The 23,602-nt window shown below is 42.1% G+C and overlaps 1 protein-coding gene across 1 annotated transcript in view; it reads right to left on the reverse strand.

The window, feature by feature from the left end:
* Positions 1–3,246: 3,246 nt before the first annotated feature.
* LOC146829889 (vomeronasal type-2 receptor 26-like) overlaps positions 3,247–23,602 on the reverse strand; it is a 66,897-nt gene continuing 46,541 nt past the window's right edge. Inside the window, exon 3 of the mRNA XM_085606565.1 lies at positions 3,247–4,157. Coding sequence (XP_085462691.1) covers positions 3,247–4,157 — 911 coding nt within the window. The remainder of the gene's footprint in view (positions 4,158–23,602) is intronic.

Here is a 23,602-nt window from a genome sequence, read left to right on the forward strand (position 1 = left end):
CCTCAGAGAAACGTTTACAATTCTTGCCCATAAAGGAAGGATGGATGTTTTTATCATGTTTTCGTCCACTGGTCTACTATGTCATCTTATACCTATGTTATCTTATACCTTTTGCCTCTCCTGTAAGTAATGACGAATATCTAATGCGTGTATATTACTTTATTTCTTATGTCTCTATAACTTTATACTATAAAGCGCTCTGATACCCTCGTGGGTCACGTTCGCACTATATAAAACCTTATAAATAAATAAAATAAATACGGTGACATATTTTTCTAGCACTTTATTTATGCCTGGAAGCAGGAAAATTGGATGTAAATTTTGGATCGAGGTTAGGTTATTTTAGGATGGCTTTAACCATGGTGTGTTTCCATGGCTGAGGCATGCAACCGTCCTCTAAGGAAAGGTTGACCATCTCAAGCAATGTGGGGAAGATTATGTCTGCTCCAAGAGCAAGGATTCTTGGCAGAGTGGGTTCAAGTAGGGATCAAAATTAAATTTTCCTGGAAAGGGCAGCAAAAGTATCAAGTTTGAACGGGGGTAATTCTGACAGGAGGGATGTGGTTTTCTCCTTAGCGTTGCTAGGGGTGCTAGGGAGGGTGGGGTTAGAACTTCCATTCAATATTTGAAAGGAGAGGGGGATCTCCGAGATTTTACTTTCAAAGAAGGGGGCCAGAGCATTACATCTGTTGTTGGAGGGTTCAGAGGGAGCCCCGTTGGAAATAGGTTCCAGCAAAGTTTTGGTAATTTTAAACATCTCCCTGGGGTAGTTGGCAGCTTCATTCATTCTTGCTTCATAAAAGGAGGCATTGGCAGATTGTAGGTTCTAACAGTTTCCCAATCATTGTTTTGTGTTCCATATAGTCCTTCTTCCATTCCCTTTCTGAAATCTCACCGTGTTTTTAAGAGTTCTAAGATTAGCTAAGTAGTAGGGGGCCAACTTACTGTTATTTTTATCAATTACTCCCTTCCTAGCGATGGTTAGATCTAGGGAGTGTGTTAACCATTCTGAGGGCTTGGATATTGGTTACTATTGGAGTGGGGCCCAATGAAGGTTTGATCTTGCTTAAAATGTATGTCCTGTTATCACAATTTTGTTGCGCCCAACGTATCCAGAGCCGAAGGTTTAGTAGAAGACGTTGGACCAGGGATCATAAGGCCCATTGGAATAAAAAAATGCTTGGTCCTGGGAATGGGTATTGAATCCAAAAAATGTGGCAGAGGGCTATTGGTAAAAACAAGGTCTAGTAGATACTCCTTAGCATGGTTGAGGCCCCTTACTTTTTGACCTAGTTGAATAGCAGCAATATCTGACATAAAACTAGTTGCTGACATGTAAGAGGGCGTGTACATCAAAGTTTACATTTAAACCTCCCATAAAACCGTAAAAAAGTGTTTCTTTATTGGCAAATTGGTGAGGGCCTCTGGGAGTGTCTGGGTGAAGTGGCCTGCAGAGCCAGGAAGATGATAGATTAGAACTACAGAAAAAGTAGCTGTATGGGACAGGGTGCTGGAGAATGAAAGATTGTCACAAAGGCACAGTGGGAGGATTTCGGTGGTGTAAGGAAGGGAGGACTTCAATATGATTGCAAGCCTTCCATGCTTTCTGTCTTCTCTAGGTCTACGAGCTATATAATCGCCAGGAGGAGGGCTTTAACCACGTTGTGCCTTGAAGGAACCCTGCAGCTTTCTCAACCTGCCAGCCCTGTGGCCCCATTATCAAGATTTTGTATATCCTTCCTCACCAGCTTCTGCCTTCCTCATCCTTTTCTGTCTAAGCGTTGAAACCAGCAACCGCAGCTCCCGTTCCTCAGCACCAGGGACAGCCAGGACTACTCTGTGCCTGGGCACTCTGAGCCAGGTGAAAATCAACGGACTATCTGAGCCTGGTTCTGGGACCCATCTCACCTTACACCCCCCGGTGGTTTCCACTGAACTCAACCTGCAAGTGAATGATTGTCTTTTCAAATCATATTTCCCCATTGACCGCAATATTATTTTTTTGCAAGATTTAAATGCCTAACTCTGGTTATACTCATCTGATTGTCTCTGTTTTGGTGTCAAAATGTACATAAAAATCTGCTTTATTTTTATGATTTGTGTCCTTTCTAGTTGTTGCAAAAACATATTGTTAATGTTGCCTCTCTGAAGTGTTTAACACATTTTCTTCTAGTGAAGCCTGACTTCTCTGTGCCACACTACCAGGTCTGAGCTAGTGATTTATTGAGTGTGAAACCAAAGGACCTGTTTGGAGTATTGTGATATTATTGCATAGTGAGGTGTAACCAGTCTCACTTCCTGTTAATCTACTTTCCTACAATAGCATTCTTCCATTGCATGGGGGGCAGACATAAGAAAAGCAGGCAAGGCTGATTTATAGACCTTGGCAAGAATCGGGTCCTTAAATGTGAGATATAGTTCATGCTGGGGATGTTTTATTCTAAAGGCCGCTGGCCCGACAGAGCTGGTCCTACTGCTGTGCACACGCCAACATTACCTGTGGTCAGGCCTAGTGATGCCATCACAGTTGTCCCAAAGGTGCAGTGTACCTTGCCAGCAGCAGAGGTTTCCAGCAGAGCTGGGGATACCCTTTACCCTTGTTACCAGGTCCCTCATTGTATCCCTCCACACTGCCCAATGATATTACTTCACGTCTTCCTCACTGATCCATAGCTGAGTCTCTGTACAACATCAATGGTTGAAAGAAGAATCCAGTAAAGAACTATATGGAGAGTTGCCTGATTTAGAGTCCATTGCAGTCATTTCCCTTCTGTTCCTTTCATTGTGGCAAATATTACCCATGTGCCTTAAGTAATAACCAACAGGAAGATACAGTTTAGAAGCCTGTTTCTCCTCAGCACTCATAATCTTATAATCTCCACTAAAAAGAGGAGTATGACTACCCTGTGAATATATCGGTATGTGTACCCCACAACTGTTTTAATAAAGATTCAACCCCATGCATCAGCTCAATACATGTGTTACCTGTGTTGACCCTTTGAGTCCATATAACACTAAAAAAGAGATCAAAAGAAAAAGTGTACATTATTCAGTATTAAATAAGTGATGTTACATTTACAATCCTAGATAGGACTTACAAACACATCTAAATATCCTAGGATTGTAGTCTCTCTGCTGGTCATTGTAAAATATACAATGGTCCGATGCAGAGGTCTTGAATAGCAGTGCTGGGCTATGAAAACACAAAATCCACATTTGCAGAAACTGATGAATCAGATGTGCACTTTATTGGTTGTTGCTAGAGATGGTCCTTTGCATTAAGTGTTGCTTGGTATTCAAGTCCGGCCTCCAGAGGATGATATAACACTTGGGAATGAAGATACATCCCAGTAACCCGGCAGCTGAAGACAAGATAGCGAAGATCTCCACGGCCACCATATACTTCCCCTGTGTGCTGAGATATGCGGGTATGAAGGAGATCCAGACGGCCAGAAACACAAGCATACTGAAGGTGAGGAACTTGGCTTCATTAAAACTCTGCGGCAAATTACGGGCATAAAATGCAACCACGAAGCTGACACTGGCCAACAAGCCCAGATATCCCAACATCAGATAGAAGAAGAGAACGGAGCCCTCGTCACACTGGATGATGGTCGTGTCCTGTATCTGTATCTTCACTGGGAATGAAGGTTCAATTAGCAGCCAGACTGCGCAAATCAGGACTGGAGTAAATGAACACAGAAGGACGACTCCACTGGGCATTCTGGTCCCAAGCCACCTTGAAGAACGGCTTGTGGGATCACGAGTATTGAATGCTATAATCACAGTGATGGTCTTTACAAGGACGGTAGAGATACTGATGGCAAAGCTAATACCAAAAGAGTTTTGTCGGAGCATACAGGTCACCATCGATGGATAGCCAATGAAGGCAAAGGAGGAGAGGAAACAGAGCATGATGGCGAAAAGAAGCACATAGCTGAGGACTCGGTTATTTGCTTTGACGATTGGTGTGTCTTGGTGCCTTCTGAAGGCACCGAGAACAAACAGGGTCATTATGAAAAGAAGGCTTGTCAAAAATGAAAGAGCTGTCCCCAAAGGCTCTTCAAAGGAGAGGAACTGCAGAGTCGTGGAGAAACATTGCGTCTGTCCTTCATTTGGCCACTGGTCTTCAGGACACGGCCAACAGTCAACTGAATCTGAAAGGAAAGATTGAGGCTGTGGATAAGAAGCTTGCGGCAAATGAACTAATAAGTGAACCATCACTCAGGTTGAGTTTAGCACAAGTAATAGGCTAATAAAGTACAATGATAACAACAATAATGTTTACAATAACAATTAATTTGATTTTCTGATAAATGTAGAAAGTGTTGGGGTCTTGTTGAAGGCATGGAGGTTTGTACAACTAGTGTTTATGATGCAGGAATGATCTAGTGAATGCGAGGGGTCTAAGGAAGCATATTGTGTTTGGTGGTAGTAGACTTTTTAAAACCCTATATTAAATTCTTAGGATTATTTATAGCTCAATATTTTCAGTTCTGACTCTTGACAAGGGGCATCACTTTCGATCACAGATTGACATTTTGGGTGAGACTCCAGTGGGTTAATCACACAGGGGCATATTAACAAGGGCTTTAAAAGCCAAAGAAGCCGAGATAAAAATATCACCCTATCAACAACAGGGTGCTAACAGGCAAAATCGCATGTTAGCACCCTTTTTCACTACGCTTCCAAAGTGCAAAGTGGGAGTTCCAGAGCAAAATAATAGGAGAAATGTCGCTAAGTGACATTTCTCCTATTATCAAGCTTCACACTAACCCTGTTAGAGACAAAAAAAAGCGGCGCTACCCACGGTTAACGCTGCTTTTTTACGTCTGCTAATTTTCAGACTTAGCCATGTAATCCAATGGGAGGTGGATTACATGTCTAAATCCACCATGGGCTATCAACAAGGATATCCCTATCCTTGTAGTTTTATCGCTGCATTACCAGCGATAACCTCCCAAAATGCCGCTATCGCTGGATTAATTATCGCCTAGGCGGTTAGCGTTGTTAATAACAAGATAACCAGGCGATATTATCCAGCGATAGCGGGCGTTAAAAAAATTAATGCTGAGTGCCCTTAGCGGTAATTTTCCCTGTTCCTTGTTAATATGCCCCATAGTTTTTATGACAGGAGAACCTCAAGATGTTAGAACAATTCTTTGTTCACTAAACACAAGACTACATGTCCCTCTAACTGGCCACTGAACCGTGCTCCAGGATCTAGTAAAAGGAGATCTTCTTCCAATGGCTCATTCTCACAAGAGGCAAAATAACACAATTCTAGTAAAGTTCCAGTGACTTCACGATGAAGTTGGATTGATGTAGAAATTGACTTTATTACACATAACAGCTTTTATACTACTTGCTTGTTTGACTATTGCCTTAATCTCTCTGCCCTGTATCTCGGTCCTTAAGTGTATGCCCTACCTCTATTTTTTTGTAATCTTGTTTCTCTGCACCTGGGAAAAAAATCCTCATGCCAAAAAAATCAGCAAGAAGGGAGTCTGGCATTCTACAAGAATGATTCTGTCAGCATCTCAAAAAAGCAATAAATCAAGCAGTGTGGAAACTCCAGAGAGAGGGTCAGGTCTTAGAGACCCAAAGAGAACTCAGGCAAGTAAAAACAAGGGGTCAGAAAATAATCTGGTGACTCAAAAAAAAGAATCTGAAGAGAGTCTGTTGGTCAAAATATTATTTAACATCAAAACTAACAACCGGGCTCGATTCTGAAATAATAAAAACAAACTATTGAACCCAACAAATCTAGGGATCAATACTCAGCTAACAGAAAAAGATTGGAAAACTTTCCTTAAAGCTCAATTCAAGAAGGAACTTTGTGGATACATCAATCTTATTACTAAAAAGGTTCATTCAGCGCTGGTGAGAATGGACATAACGCCATTTACCATCACTTCCAAACAAATTACTGAAAGAATTTCTAAGGGCAGAAGAAAGGACCAAATAGGATACCTCCACTCATGCTCAAATTAGACCAGGACTTTTGAGCAGACTTATTGAAACCTGTATTTGAACAAATTCCCCAATGTGAGTCAATTTCCGAGGTAATCATATGCTTCTCCAGGGAAGACGCACATCTGAAAATAATTGATCAAAAAATGATTGACAAACTGAAAGGACTCTTGGACTGTTGGATTAAATAAGCAGAGGCCTTAAAGGACCAAACAACCATAACCCAGTCGCTGTCGAGAAGTACTATCCGTAAGGGAGCCAAAAAGCCATTAGATATTTTATATTGTAGATTCAAACCAATTTACAATTTGTATAAAGTCTTCATTTTAATCAAAATTGTTTAGACAGGAATTCTCATTCACAAAAGTTATTTCCATTGTGTGGACAATGTACGGCAGCTTTGTACATGAAAGGGGATCTCGCAGTGTCCAAGCAATTCTAATTTATTAGGCAAGGAGGTTGCTCAAATCTTGGGTTATTGACACTCTATTCTCCAACATCCAAATTGTTTTGGCTGGCACCAGTATGGGACACTAAAAAAACACATTTAATTCATCAATCTTGCACATAGTAATGTTGCATTAATGCTCATTCCACCCTTTTTAGGACATAGTATTTCTATTTATGTTTTATTTATATTTGACATGATACGAGTGTTCGTCATGTGATGTAATGATTTTATCAATAAAACAATGAATAATAATTACTTACCTGGGCACCTTGGCTCACCGGTGTGTGTCTTCTTTAAACTGCTCACAGTCTCTTTAATCCGCTCCCCTCTCATTTTGCTAAAACCATTAGGTCCCCTTTCTTAAATATTCATTTTCTTTGTTTTGCCACTGAATCCAATTATACCATTTCTTTGTCTTGATACCTTTGTGATCTCTACAACACACTTGTAGCTATTGCTTCTGCCACACTTCTGTGCCAAGTCTTCACCTACTTGTAATATGCTTCTAATTTCCTTTAGACATTGAGCTGTGCAGCTATTGTGTCCCACATCGATCTCACCTTTGTGTACCGTGATTGCTGATTGGTTTCTATGATACTTTTCTTTCCACTTGTAACCTTGCCCTCTAATTGTAAAGCACTCCAACATATTTGAGCCACATTGTTTTCTCGAGAAATCCACAAAGAAATAAATAAATAGGTTTGCTACTTTTTAGTTAGAACCTCATAACTAATAAAAACCCCCACCACAGTAGGTTTCACTTTTAATTGAGGCCATAAAAAAATGATTTTACATCATGTATGCTGCTTAGGCACCCAGTGTTAGCAAGTCACCCTTTTAGCCTGCTCACCCCCATTGTGTTGTGCTGACTGGTACAGGCAGTAGCTGTCTCTGACTGTGCCATGGGTTCTACTCACCATGCCCAGGGCCAGTGCTATTTTGAATTCACAGGGATGCATTGAGGTACAACCATAATTGGCAAGACCTAACGTGTAGGCCCCTAGTAGATAATATGACATGGGGATGAATACTACCTTTAAGTCCATAGTAGATAATAGGGCATGGCAGTTTAGAGGCCAGCAGCCTTTCTGCAGTTGCATGCGTGAAGCAATCCTGCAGTCACTGCAAACTCCACCTTGGGGGTGTGGGCACTTTTAAAGTGATAATCTACCTTGTTTTTACATATTGAACACCCCCAAGGCATCCCTTTGTGTTCCAGGAGTCAGGGTAATGTAACTATGAGCAGGGTCCCTATTAAAGATATTTTATAAACCCTAAGAGTAAAAGCAGCCCATTTTATTTGTCCGCAGCGTAAAAAACTTCCCTCCAAACTCGACTTTGGTGCTGTGGACACAATGAAGATAAATCAACATCATTTTTACATATCAGTATCCCCCGGTCTCCCCTAGAGGTCCCATGGGTAAATGGGTCCTGTACCAATAAGCAGGGTCTTCATAAAAGATGTTTTATAAACCCTGATGAGGGATGACTTGTATATGTCAGTTCCCCGTTGTAGATGCTTGGCCTCATAGGCTAACAAGGCAATGTTTTATGGACGCATAACTATTGTTAGGAAATGATGAAAATATCATTCAAGGTCTGAATAGAATGGGATTGGTAAACCAACAACTTGACATTGTTGAATTTATCCTAACTTTTTTTTAAATTCTTTAAAAAAATATTATCGCAGTTAGTAAAACCCAAAATTCATCAAGATACTAATATCATTCATATACATAATAAATATAGTTTGAGTACAAATATAGAAATATTTAGTTCATAACCTAACAATGACCACATTCAAGGAAGGAAAAACTGAGCCTTGGAAATATCCATGAGTTAGTGCAATCCTACTTTCAACCCCAAATGATCTGATATTCTACTCTTTGTGAATGAAATGTATTTTCATTTTAATTCAACTCATCTTCAACTGCCAAAGAAATAAAGTTGGGGTCTCAGCCTCTTTCTACTTTTCTAGAATCCAGGACTTGGCGACAAGAAGTACAATAAAAATATACTGATGCTTTTGAATAGATAAGTTGATACCTAGAAAGACAGTTTTTGTTTCGGGGACTAAGTCTATTTGCAGCTTGTCGCTAAGCCAACAGAAAATTTGCTTCCAGAATTCTACTAAAGCCACACAAGAGAAGCAAATATGGAGCCAATCCCCATTGGGACAATCGCATCTAAAACATGTATCTGAAATAGAAGGGTAAATCTTATGAAGGTGAGATGGTGTGAAATAAAGATGCCTCTTACAAAAAAATGGCATACATTTAAAATTGGCCTCTCTAATGGCTTTGTGTGCCCAGATATTGTATGATCTCCATGATTGCCTAGCTATCCTACAGCCTATGCAGTTCTGGATCTTTTGCAATGCCGGAGGAACTTCTTTTGCAGCTGTTCCTGGAGGATCTGATGCCAGCTCATTTTCCTTTAAGGAAAATGGCTGCATTTAAAAAAAATAACCTGCTTTATGAGAAGCAGTCCCAGACATGGTGGTCTGCTGAGCCTATCAGGCCACCATCCCTGGGAGGGCCAGCCATTGCCAATGTGGTTGCAAATTGTGAATGGATCATTAATATTCACGAGCCTTGATTTTTGCGACCCCATTGGGAATCGCAATAAGTGTTTCTGACATTGTAAATTGCGCCTCACAATCGAACACAAATGCAAGGCGCAGTTTACATGGGTCGTACATCTGGCCCAACATTTTCTGATGAACAAAATTGAAGGCTTTTTCAGGATTGATCATCATAAGTGCTGCTTTTATATTTTTGTTTGTGTAAAAGTCAATTGCCTGTAATAGTGTTAGGTGCCAATGTCCTTCCTGACAGAAAACCTGCCTGGTCTCTTTGGACCTCTTCTTGGGGAGAGGCGGTTAATATGACTGCCATAATCTTCGCAAATAATGTATAGCGGCAGTTAGGTAGACTTATTATATGATCCCGGCTTTTAGGAAGGTTTGTCTTTTTAAACAAAGCTTACTATTGGTGCCTCTGACACAGACTTAGGGACTGGGCATCCTTATAGAAGTGCATTCGATAGCTGTGTTAAAATGTCTACGAGTTGGGGCATAAATACCTTATCAAATTTGGCTGGACATCCATTGCAGCCACAAGCCTTACAGCTGGAGGAGCCTTTAATGGCCCCTATGATTTTGTCATTTGTAATGGGGACTCCTAAATGAGGTTGTTGATCTGGATTAAGTTTTCATATGTTGATATAAGTCAGAAACTCATCTATGGAGGTCAAAGAAGACGAAGATGGACACGGAGATGGAAACGTATATAATCTCTTCTAATGGGAGAGAAAAACCACGTTGATTTCTGACCCTTGATTGACAAATTGATTCCAATTTTCATCATAGATGGATTTGATAGTAGCATTATTGCTTCTCTTTTTTATTGAGCAAGTCAAAAGCTTCCTGGCATGCTCACTCAAAGAATGTTTGAAAGCATGTGTTCTGACTCACTATTGTATGAGAAGTGTAGTCATCCTTTAGGTCCTGTCTGGTTTTTCTACTCAAATGTTAGTTGCTTGAGAATGAGCTATTACACATCTATGGGTTGCTTGACCTAATTTGCGCTGCAGGATCGTAACTGTAATTTTCTTTAACTTCAATAATTTAGCTTTATATGATAATTTCCCTCCCCTAATATACGCTTTACAAGCTTCCGAGATAGAGAAATAGGAGGCAGACCTCTTATTTATTTCAAGAAATTCCTTAATCCTCCCCTGCGTGCCAGAGACCCAGTCTTCTTCTGTTAATAAAGACCCATCTAAAGCCCAACGAGGATATTCCTGCCTAGTAGCTTCGATCTTAATTTTTTAAGACTGGAATTGAATGATCAGAGAATGGATTTGAGAGAATAAAGTAAATTCTAGAAGCAGAGTTGAACCTCTTGGAGACACAGGTGGATTTGCGTACCTAGGGATGTTGGATTTGCCAAGGATCAATTACGGCAAAGTCTTGCATCAAAGTAGTGAGACACCTGGCAACTCACGGCTTATTTGGAGCTCTATTCTTGCAAGAAGAATCGAATTTCAAATTCTATAAAGAATTAAAGTCGCCCCCCTAGGATAATATAGCTGGGGAGCTTCCAAAGGACATCCTTCAGTTCTTCGAGAGCCACTATGTCGTCATCTATTGGACCGTAAAAGCTGACTATTTGTAAAATCTGTTTCTCTACCTTCCAGCTTTCCATAATCCACCTAGCACTGGGGTCTCTAATAACCTGCACAGCTTCCCCATGGATTATGGTAAAATCTTTCGGGTGAGTTGGACTGTTGATCTGAAATTTGAGGCAGATTTTTTTGAGTTTGGTGTACTGCTTGCAGACTGCTGGTGTCCCTTGGTGCAGTTATGCTAAGTTAAAATAACTTGTAGAGTGCATATACACAGATTGGTTTCTTGGCACTGTGTCTAGGAGTGTCCTGAGCCCTGGGGAGTTAATTGTATGCCTGAGTGGACAGCCATCGCTTAAGGTGTCTCCTGAATCTTGGGAGGTCAGTGTAGGATCTAATGTCGAGTGGAAGGGTGTTCCAGTATCTAGGTGCCAGCACTGTAAAACTACAGCCGCCTAGTCACTTCAGTTTGTAGGAAGGTGTGACCAGAAGGTTAATGTTGGCTGGGCGCAGATTGCGAGTGGGTATATGTCTCTGAAGAAGACTGAAGACAAACTTTGGGCTGGTGCCATGCAAGAATTTAAAAATAAGGCAACCGACTTTGAAGCCACATCGTTGTGTTATGGGAGCCAGTGTAGCTTTTTCATAAGGGGGGAAACATTTTGCAGAATTTGATTAGATATAATGGTAAATCAGATTATAGAGCGTTGGCATAGTCTATGTGGGACATGACCATGGCTAGAACAACCTGCACCAGCACTTCCCTAGTAAGAAGTCTGCTGATTTTCCATATATTACGCAACTGAAAGAAACAGGTAGAAATTGCTTACCCGATCTGAGATATCATAGTAAGGTCACAATTGATTGTGACCAGGAGACTCTTGGTTGAAGGGAACAGGGTAGGGGGAGAACCGAACTCAGATGCCCAGAAGTGTGAGCTCAACGGATTTTGAGTACCCCCTGTCAATATCAGTTCGGTCTTGTCCGGGTTTAATTTGAAATGGTTGCTGTTCATCCAGTTATGGATGTGCAGCATAGTGGCTTGGAATACAGACAAGGAGTCGGGTGTGTTTTATTAATTGAATATTAATTGCAGGTCTTCTGCATAATTAAATGTGCACATCCTTCTTTCTTTAAGAGACAGGTTCAGTGGGAGTAGGTACAAGTTGAACTAGTGAGGGGATAATGAGTATGCATGTGGTATTTAGCACGTTGTTTTCTTATTTGGCATTGTGAACAGACTGGGAATGGTCTTCCAGGAATGATGTAATTAGGCTGAGAGCTGAGCCCTGATGTCATGTGTCCCTGACACGGTCTACAGCTCCGGGGCATGGGAGAGGCCTTTATCAGCTTGCTTCCATAGCTTGTCCAGCACGGTCAATATTACTGCCTCCGTTGAGTTGGAAGGGCAAAACCCTAGGTAGGGAAGCAAAGAGATTGGGTGGTATTTGGTCAGGGTCAGGGCGTTGGCCCCAGTTTTTATTAGAAGGGGGGTGATGATCGCTTTTTTGAAGGGTCTAGGGACACAGCCCTTTGACAAGGACTTGTTCATGAGAGAGAGGGCAGGCTTGGGGTATACAGAAAAAACTTCTTTTAAGATAGGAGACGGGCAGCTGTCAATGGGAGATACAGATTTTACTTTGGCCAGGAGGTCTAAAAACGCTTGTCTACTTATTGTCAGAATCTGATAGTGGGAACAGGGATTTCTCTGTGTCAATGGTAGTGCCTCGTAAGTGCGACTGGTAGGAATGCTAGTATTAATCATGATAATTTTATCGATGAAGAAGGTATTCAGGGAATTGCAAAGTGATTGAAAAGGTATGGATTTTATTGTGACTCTCTCAGGGTTGGACAGTTCATTGACAATAGGGAATATTTCCTTTGATCTATTAGTAAAGCTCAGCATCTTTGAAGAAAAATAGATGGCCTTGGTTGTTGAAATGAATTTTTTGTATTCCTTAAGTTGAGCTAAATAGATCTCACCGGAATAGGTACATTTCCATTTCCTTTCATTTTGGCGCAGGGCTAGTTTTTGAGTTTTTAGATCTGTAGAGAACCATCTCTGAGCCTCATGATGCCTACCTGATCTTCATGTTCTGAGGGGGAGCGTTTGTTGCTAGCTACTGTTAGCCAAGCTGTGATGTTTTCCTCCCTTAGGTTGACTGAAGACTGATTAATGTTGACTGAGGGTTTGTCCAAGGTTGTGTTGTTGATTGCAAACTTTAATAAGAAGTGATCAGACCATGTGCAAGTAGACACTGTCAAAGTAGATACTGTAAGATTGGATGTCCAAACATGTGTGTCTCTCGATGTGTGTGGGGGATGTTACATGTTGAGTACAGTTCAACCCATTAAGTAGATCGGTCAATTCTGGGGAGTGGGGGTCACACAGTGCATCGTTGGCCCAATAGATGAAATCTCCAATCAACAAAATGTCAGTGTGGTTGATTATTAAGTGGGCTACCTGCTCACCCAATGATTGGTGGAAAAGGGGCATGTTCTGAGGGGGCCTGTATAGTAGTACATAAATTAAGGGTGTCTTGACCAAGTCTAATGTGATAACTAAATTATCCATCAATGTTATGTCTAACATGGTTAGTGTGGTAACTTTTAATTCCTGGCATATTATGGCAGCTACCCCTCCACCAATTTTTCCAGCTGGGCGATTTGCCTGGAGGATGTAGTAGTAGTTGGGGAAGGCAGACAAAATAGCGGTGTTTTGCTTGGCAGTGCGCTTTTTCATAGAGGAGTCTCTTGAGTCTCTTGAGATATGTTTCATTGAGGTAGCAAAAAACTAGTAATAGGACGGATATGAATATATATGCAGATATTTATAGACATATGAATTCCTCTTTTATAACTTGTGTTTGAGCCTCTCTTTGCGCCCCTTCTCTTTTTTTAACTCAAAAGTGAAACAAAACGGCCAAGACTGTAGCTGGAGGTATTGCAGGGTTGCGGCAAGCCCACAAGTACTAAAGGGAATGCCTCCGCAACCATCCTTTATCCCCTCCGCCTGGGGTAGGACCTAATGCCCAACCTCAGGTTGCATATAGCCTACTATTTCTCCCCCTTTTTTTCCCCCTTCTGAAAATCACGTCTTCCTTCTCCTTCTCCGTTTCCTTCTTGCTCAGGTTCAGCTGACTTATGATCTCCTCACCTTCCCGCTTCCCAGTCACATCTTCCAGGAAGGCACCTCGCTCAGGAGAAGCGCCTCCACTCCCCTAGTTATCACAATGTGTCTCAATGTGACTCTCAATAAGTTTCAGTAAGTCTCTCCTCTTTCCTCTCATTTCTCCTCCTTTGTCTAGGAGCCTCCCCGGGATAGCCACCCCCATTGCTCACAAAGTGCAGGAGGACCAGTCCGTTCACACTGCTACCAAGCTGCCACCATGTTGAACAAACAAACCAGGCTGCTGTTTCCCTACCGGGTTGCCGCCGATCTGCTCAGTGAGTCTCCTGGTTGTATGTCTATCCTACCGGCCACATCGGCATCAGGAAAAGCTCAGCAGAACTTCACAGTCTCTCTACATTCCTCCACACATTCATTCTCTTGGGGCTTTGTGTCTTTTCCTGGCCATCAAACCCGGAAGAGCCAAAAAAACAGAAAAAGGCTCCAAACTAGTTAATATTTGCCATCCCGTTGCTTCCATGTCGGAAAGAGCTCAGCCGCCAAGCATGACGGGAGCACAACGTGACTCCACAATCAAATATTTCCTAACTTGTTCAGGAATTATGTTATAAGACTTTCTTTTCTGTAAGCCAAATTCCAGTCACTAGCACACTTCCCTGATTGGTCAGCTCTGAGGGAATTTGCTAAACTTCCTTGATTGTGTGATAAGTAGCCTTACTGGTGAGGGGCTATCTAAGGAAAGAAAGTTCTGTGGTGCACAGGAATGCCAGAGCCGGGGTGATCGGCCCCAAGGAGTTCAGGACAAACAAGATTGTCAGCCACGCCCACCCACTCTTCCTGCCAGATGGGAGGCTTAAGGAAATAATTTGCAGATATTCAGGGGGAGAGCTGTGGAAATGAGCCACACTGGGAGTTGGCTTAGTTAGCTCTTACTGCTCTGCTGAAATTTTAGCCATCATAAATTATGGGAGAACACTGCTTTCTGAGACAAGACTATGCCACACTTCGGAGGAAGTTGCTATTCTTTGGGATGTTGCAATGCACCTCATTGGATAAGGGTGCTTCCCTGCTTGTCGCCAGAAAACTCTCAATAAATATGTGAGAGCTGCATTGCCCCTCAGTTCTGCTGCCTGAAACTACAAAAAGAAGGAGGACTGTCCTGCCGGAATCCAGTGTTGGACCCAATGGCCTGCCTGGTGAAGACTGCGCCTGATGCACTATCTGGTACCACAGCTCTGAGGACTTTTCCTTACTTCAAAAAGGAGTGATTAGTAGAGTCCCTGCAACTACAGGTTGAGCTTGACTGAACCTTCTCCAGTGAGAGTCCCCATCCTGGAGTGTGTCTAGTGGACTTTTAAGGGGTTGACAAAGTGCACAGTGGGAAGTGTAGTCCAGGCCTGTCTGGGAATATCTAGGAGATTCCCAACCCTTGGACTAGTGTTTTGGACCCTTGTAACATACAATGAGACCTTCTGGAAGGACCTTCTGAAGTTCGAGAAGGTTTTGGGAACTTTTAGAAAAAAACTCTATAAGGTAACCGACCCGAGCACGAGGGCCAAGCCGGCCACCTTCCAACCTAACCCTGCCTGGATTATAGGTTTGTCACGCTAAAGAGCTCTGGGGTCCGACTTTCATGATTTGACTGGGAGCCCTCTGAAAGTCAAGCCGCTGAACCCTCCTAAAGAGCAGCAGGGGCCCTCAGAAGAAAAGCTCTAGAAAAGTTTTTAAGTGTGAAGGCAACATTTTGACAGTGCCTTCCGCTTAGTTTATCTGCACAGGGCCCAATCATGGTCAGCCTGACACTTTTACTTCTTCCTGGTCAAGAGCTATCAGATGTCTCAGAGTGGCGCTATTGGTTTCTAAGCACAAGAAAGTGTTTATTCGTTAAAAATTCATATCTCCGGTTCCTTATATTGGAGTTTGGTTGTTTTTGCTGTCATTTTACAGATAAACATGTTTTCTATTTCTATAAATTGGTGTGGGATGTTTATTGTGTGTTGTGTCTTACCTATTTTTTGTATTGGTATTTTTAAATGCTCTGCATGCTTGTTTCCTAAATTAAGCCTGATTGCTCCATGTCAGATACCAGCAGAGCAAGTGACTAATTTATAGAGGCCCTTTTCAGGACCCACAACTGCATCAGTGGACTTATTGTCAGTGGTAGGTGTACACTTACCACTACTAATAACCCACCCAGGAATGTCAAAACAGTACTAACACAATCCCAATCTCTATGTACTTTGCTATGATGGATGTTCTTACTATGCCACACTCACAGCTGTTAGTAAAACACCAAATCGGTCCTTGAAACTATACCTGGGTCCCGTAGCCCCCAGTATAAAATTCCTGCCATTTAGGGAGTATGGCTCACCTCATCTGGATTCAGCGTGATAGTCTCTGCATGCTGCTGCGTTGTATTTAAAGACAGCATATGTTGCTGTGCTTGTCATTTTCTCATAAGATGAAAACACACTAGAACACTGCATGTGGGACAACCACCACACAGAGAACAAATCATTGTGGTGGTGGGTGCAACTCACAGAAGTCTGGCAGAGGTACAGCAGTCACCAGACAGCGATTCCTCTGGAAGTTTATTTTAATGGGCCACAGATAAAGTGTGTGGACCACCTACACTTTTTTTTAATATATATTAGCTTCTGGGAGAGGTAGTCAAGTAGAGCTGGTAACGACCAGTAAATAAGTACTCAAGTGATAGATGTGACATTAGCTGATGGAGTAGTAGCCTATTAGTGGCATGCAACATTAGAAAAACTGTCTCCCTTGCCCCAGTCACCAGTAAGTTGAACATGGGAACATCCTCTATATGTAGAGTCCCTTCTGTTCTTTAGTGTTTTCCTATGGTACTCAGTGATGATAAGGCTTGGCCTGTAGAGTGAGTGGAACAAGTAACAAGGTTCAATTTGTGTCCTTTTTGCTTACACAATAAAATGTCTCAAACTGTACCGTTCCCATAACAAGTTGCTACCATACTTTTTGAGCAAGAAATGTGTCAATGTATGCCCATATATAGCAAAGAGCAAATGTCGAACTCCTGCCTAGACACATTTGATGATTCAAGCCATCAGGATATGTAGGCATCATTAACTGTTGCCATCTGCATTACGCATGCAGAACCTCGGGGTTCATTATGATGGCGGGCAGACATCAGTCTGTTCGCCATCATAACTGTGATGGGACCGCTCACCAGACGTGCGGCGGTCCTATCAGCCCAATTACGATGTACCCGCCACACTGGCTGGCGCATCCTGCCCTTTTTAGATTGCGGATTGAGCTGCTGGCTGCAGTACCATTCGCAATGTGAAAATGCCACGATGTGCATTTCCATGCACAATGTGGCAAGCACCTGGCACTGTGTGTATGTAAATGTAGGGGGTTACCATGGGTACCCCCCAGTGCACCCCCCATGCCCACACAGAGGGGGCCCGCAACAGGCCCCCAAAGCCAGTCTCCGTCTGTCTTTTTGTGGCAGGATTTCCACCACAAAAAGACAGGCGGAAGGGCTCATCCTGATCACTATGTCGGTGCCTGCACAGCACTGCTGCAAAGATGCCCCGGTTCTGGGATCGCAAAGTGGGTGGTATAGGACCGCCTTGTGGGACCATGGCGGATGAACTTTTCGTCTGCCGGGGAAAACATTTGATTCCCACCACCATCCTAATTTGGTGGTGGGTGATTCACATTGTGATGGCGGGAGGATCGCCACCACCGGCCCGGCGGTGACGATCCTCCTGCCAACATAATGAGCCCATGTGTCTCAGATTGTGTCACTGCTGGGTGCATGACAAAAAGGGAATCTGAATGATTGGTATCACATAACCCTACATCCTGTATTTGAAAACTCTCCCTGACATCCAAAAACAGGGCTCACCTCTTGTTTTCACATAGGTACACAACAGGAACCTTCATAAAAATGTGTTGATTTGTTTTATCAAGATGAAAACTTACCTTAAGGGTGCTGACTACATGCTTAGTCATACAGGACCTACAGTTTGAACCTTCTCCAAAACCACTCTAACCTCAGGTGTTAAAATTTTATATTTCAGCATTCCTAAAAACTTTCGCAGTTGTGGGTCAACTACTACATAACACATAATGGGTATTTGATAAAGCTGTTGATTTCACAATCGGGTGTGCCAAGTTGCCAGTCATCCATAGTGTCTTCCAGTTTGATTATGAAATCTACCTGCAGGTGTCCGTTTCCTAGCCCCAGCCTAGAGAAGGTCTGCCAAATTCAATTCCTTATTGAAATCCATCCATGGATCAATTGTGGGAGCACCTGTAAAAAGTACAGCAGTCGTGGCAGGTTTATGATCTTGGGTATTCCCCCTTTTCCACTCAGAAACAGTGAGGACTTGCTCCAGAAGGATAGAAAGGCTCGAATTCCAGAAACCACTCCTCTGAGATTTCTCCTAATCGTTTGTTCGTTATCATGATATATCCAGAACCCCAATTACTTCTGTGGGGAGAACCGGATCAATGGAGTCCACCCACCCCCACAATCCAGACTAGCCCCAATTCGCTCCCAGGTTTAATATTTCCCTGTGTCCCGTCAACAGTTCGATTAGCACAGTGAGATATTAGGGGTCCTCTAAATTTTCATACAACGAACACACATGCAGAACATCTTTGAAATCGACCCCCACCCTACCACAAAACGGAGACACAAAAGGTTCAATTGCCATGGTTAACAAATATGGTGAGAGAAGGCAGCTCGCCTCAAAGTCCTGGATATCTTCCACTCTTTAGAAAAGATATATCCTATCCTTACCTTGGCTATCAGGTCTGTGTACAACAGTATCACCCATCATAAATAACCCTTTCCAACCCCATCTTTCTAGATATTTCAAACAGACAATGTTTTAGTGATGTGCCAAACATCTTCTCTATATCCAAGGACACTACCATCGGCATTCCAGAGATCTCAGAGTTGTGTTCAAGATACAGAAAAGGGGAGGAGCGCGCAGCGGCGGCGAAAAGATGGTCACGACCTGAGAAGCTCCGTAGCGCCGAGCTACGTTTCCTTTGGAAGGGACCCTTCTCCAACAACGCTGCTGCTCATGAAGGGGTGTCAGCACGTCGGAAGCTGCCAGGAGTGCATGGGCAAGTTTCCGACTGCATTTATGATCGTTTAGACCCCTTTTGTGACTCTTCTTTTCTCTGCCTCAGTGCCATCAGTATTGCGGCGGCCATTTTGTGCATTTTCGCTGAGGCGCGCAATTAATCGTTATTCTGTCCTCCTCAGTGTTCCCATGTTGAGCTTTTTTTTGGTATTGCTCCTGCTTCAGCCTCCACCAAGTTCATGACAAAGAGCAACCTCTCAGCATTTTAATGATTTCTTGCTTTTGGTCACAATATGGAACTCTTTTTTCTGGACAGAATGAGGGCGCTGCTTCTTTATTTTCATCATTTCCTGTCAGCTGGTGAATTTTCCTCGTTTTTTTTGTGTTGGAGTTGCTTCATTTAAGACATGTCTTCTTGGGTTCTCTACAATGCTCTGTTAACGTGCATAATCTGGACCCACTAAATATTGGTTGCAACTAACCATCCTGTATTGCACTGGGACTGCAAATTATTAATGTTCCTGCTGGTTGCTTCGCCCTTTAGTACCTATTACATTGTGGCCATCTTCTCTGCTGTGGGGTCCCCCTTTTGTGCAATATTCCTTTGGGCTGCTGGCTCTGCGCAATTTTGCCTCTGCTCTTCATTGACTGTGTTTATGGTGACTTGTTGGATTTTCCTTGCTTACACAAGTTGTGTTTTGTGTTTGCTTCATTCCCGTGTGTACCATGGATCAACCGCAGTCTAACAAATTTCATGGGGCTTCAGGGGCTTCTTCTGGAGGTCGTAAAGACTCAACAGCTAACAACAGCAAGTGACTTAAGAAGGACCCCTCCTCTCCTTCTAAATCGCCTCTTCCTCTTACGCTGGAGGATATCATGGATGAACTGCGTCTCATTCGCCCCTTTATGTCGGACACCAACGTTACCGTTCAAAGAATTGAGTGAAATGGTCCGGTCTTGATGTAAGACTTTCCGATGTCGTGCAGAAGATAAGTGATGCACAAGACGTTATTGCTAGAGTTGACAGCCTCACCAAAGAAGTTATCAAACGTAAGACTACAGAGGACTTAGAAAATGGCAACCGGTGCAACGATCTATGCATTTACGGAATTCTGGAGGGTTCCGAAGGTTCCGTCATGATCTCTTTCCTGAAATGTCAAGTCTTGCACTTTGTTGGCCTTCCAAAATCAATGGATTTAATATCCAAAGAGCACACAGATTAGGGCCTCAGAATGCATCTTCCTCCACCAAACCCGGAGGTATCATTGTCTATTTTCTGTTGTATTCTGACCTTATGGCGATCCTCAATGCTGCCAAACAACATAAACAGATGCTATGGTCCGGTCACAAAATCTTTTTTAGTCAAGATGTTTCTAAACCAACAGCCAGCAGACACAAGAAATTCCTCGATCTCAGACCAGCCTTGAAATCCATGAAGGCTTGTTATGGCCTCATACATCCCTGCTTCTTCAAAGTGACTTATAAAGACAGAACAATTTCCTTTGAGGATCCAGCTGACCATCGGAAGTTCATTCATACTCATCGAGAAGAACTTATGGAACTTAGCAAACATTGAATGTCTCGTTATTTGTTATCCTTGTTCGCTTTTTCCCTTAGGATTATTGCTAGTTGTATTCTATGTTAATCCTCTTGTATGTGTCTTATTCATATCTTTTAGGTTACCTTGCTGATCTGATGTTGCAGATTTTTGCCTATACCACCTGTTGTCTATGAGTCATCCCGTTGATTTGTCCCCTAATGTCTGGTAAGTTCCCTTCCTCCTTGTTTCATTTGTCTATTATTTTTTATTCTTGGAGTCTTTCTCCCTTCCTTATTTAATGTCTTAGTATATGATATCATTTCCTCTCGGTGCTCTTCTCAGTGGAGTGGTCGTCCTGGTTCTTACCGTCCCCCCTCCCACATGAATGTTTTTTTTTTATTATTATGGCTAAAGCCATCCGGCTTTCTGTCATCTATTCTTTTCTAACTTTTCTCAGGCGTCTATTGTCCCCTCCTCTTCCTTTCCTTCCTTTTTCTCTCTCTCGCACTATTCTCCCGCTCTTTTTCCGTCTACCTCTCCATCTTTTCACTTCCAGCCGATGGTACTTTCCTATTTATCCTATCTGTTTTTTTATTGCTACATCGCACAATTTTTTCCATTTCCTATACCCCTTGCTACCTTCTATCTTTCATCCATTTCTGTTTTTATCTCCTCCTTCTTATCCTCTTTCTAACTTGTTTCTATCTTCATGCTTATCATTACTTAAACCCATTTGATGACTGGTTTTCGTGTTATCTCATGGAACGTTAAAGGTATCCATAATCCTGTTAAAAAACAGCGAGTTTTATCTCAATTAGCGAGACTGAAATGTCATGTTGCACTGTTACAAGAAACACACCTTAAACTGCAAGATTTGTCTTCACTGGGTGAACAATGGGTAGGGGATGTTTATTGTTCTCAGTCAGTGAATAACAAAAAGGGCGTTGTTATTCTGTTTAATAAGTCTATAAATGTTCAATTACTTAATGAGTTTCACAATGAGAATGGTAGATGGTTGTTTTTGAATGTTATTGTTAATACTACCCCACTTTCCTTTTGTAATGTATATGGTCCAAATGGCATTGATCTTAAGTTTTTGGAATTACTTTTCTATCCTTCTTTCCTCGTATGCAGCTGATGATTTGATTGTTGGTGGAGACTGCAACCAACTCTTGGACCCTTTTTTGGACCAGAAATCACAAACCAAATATGTCCCGAACAAGATGCAGAAAACATTTTACAAAGCTATTTCTTCCAGGGGTCTCATAGACACATGGAGAACCACTCAACCTGACACACTGGAATTTTCTTTTTTTTCTCTTGTCCACAGCTCTCATTCACGTATTGATTACATTTTTTTCACTCAGCACGCCCTGCAATTCATGACGAACTCAGAAATTGGTTCTATTCTTATTTCAGATCAAGCCCCAGTTATCTTTGATATGGATTTCCCTTCACCTTCTCCTATATCCCACCGTTGGTGCTTTAACAATTCCCTTCTTTTAGATCCCCAATTTGTTGAGCAATTTAAAACCTTTATGGAGGAATTTTTTCATAACAATCTTCCCTCTACTTCTCAATTCCATTTCATCTGGGATGCTTTTAAGGCTACCGCCAGAGGCTTCAAACATCAATATTTCCTACAGATACCCTGTTGTTGCTTATCAAAGCAAAAATGCAATATAATAAACACTCCTGGGACTCCGCATGTAATAATCTCCTCAAATTTAATGCTAAAATGTATGGTGGACGCAATAAAGCAGGCAAGTCTCTCGCCATTTATCTCAAAATCAAAAGGCAGAAATCCAAAATTGCAGCTATTACAGACCACTCCGAACTCCGCCACACCACTAAGGATAAAATTCTTGATTGCTTTGTCCAATATTACACCTCTCTCTACAACCCAGAGTCTACTCCCTCTTCGGCACAAATAGACTCCTTTTTCAATACTATCCCTAAATCTCCTGATAATTCTACAGATCTAACACCGTAGATGTCCCTATCTCAGAAAAGGAAATAATCAATGCTGTTAACCTCTTACCTAAAGATAAAACACCTGGTCCGGATGGCTTCACTGTCCGATTTTTCCTCTGTTTTAAAAACATTTTAATACCTCACTTATTTGCATTGATCAATCATTTTCTTCACATAGGAGAATCAAAGGGATCCTTTACCCAGGCAATGCCATGCTTAATCCCTAAAAAGGATAAAGACCCCTCCCTATGCAAGAATCATAGGCCTATCTCCCTAAATATTACCGATTGCAAAATCTTCGCTAAACTACTTGCCATCCGTATCAACAAAGTCATCCCTGACCTTGTCAACATCTATCAATCTGGGTTTGTTAAAGGTAGATCAATCACTGATAATTCGAGAACTCTCCTCAACATTATCCACCTTGCCTCTAAAATGGATGCACCGGTTGCTGCCATCACATTGGACGCCGAGAAAGCATTTGACCGAGTAAGCTGGGATTTTATGTTCGGAGCACTGAGATGGCACAGCTTTAGCCCCCCTATTATTCAATATATTCAATTGTTATATTCCGCTCCTGCTACCTCTATCTGGACAAATGGTTGTCAATCTAAATTTTTCCCTCTCCGTAGAGGTACTAGGCAAGGATGACCCCTCTCCCCACTTCTTTTTATTCTCGCTTTAGAGTCCTTCTTGGAAAAAATAAGACGTTCCCCTTCCTATACAGGCTTTCAATTTCAGAATATTGATCTCTAATCCATCCACTTCCCTGCCTTCTCTCTTCTCTTTATTACATGAATATTCCTTAGTTTTCGGTTACAAATTAAATATTGATAAATCTGAAGTTTTACCCTTAAATAAATTCCGTCTCTCTCATATGTTCCATGGTTCTGGTTTCGAATGGAATCCCAGGAGCATTACATTTTTAGGCATTCTCTATGCCAGCACTATTAAAGAAACAATCAAAATTAACCATGCAGATATACTTACTAAACTCTCTGCCCTTATTGAAAGATGGTCCCCTCTTTTCTTATCCTGGTGGGGGAGATTAGCCACTATCAAAATGATGCTTCTCCCCATTATCATTGTTTATCTCTCAATGCTCCCGGTTTCCCTTCAGCTCTCTTTTTTTAGCACCATAAATCGCTCCCTTACTAAATTTTTATGGAACAATTGCAAAGCCAGGATCTCTCTTTCCCACCTTCAACAATCCAAAGATTTAGGAATGAGTAAATTTTCCTAACCTCAATCGATATCACTCTGCCTTTACGTTAAAACAGATATGGCCTTTTTTAACTGACTCCTCCTCACCTCCTTTAACTGCT

The sequence above is a fragment of the Triturus cristatus genome, chromosome 5_2, assembly GCF_964204655.1.
Source record: "Triturus cristatus chromosome 5_2, aTriCri1.1, whole genome shotgun sequence".
NCBI lineage: Eukaryota > Metazoa > Chordata > Amphibia > Caudata > Salamandridae > Triturus > Triturus cristatus.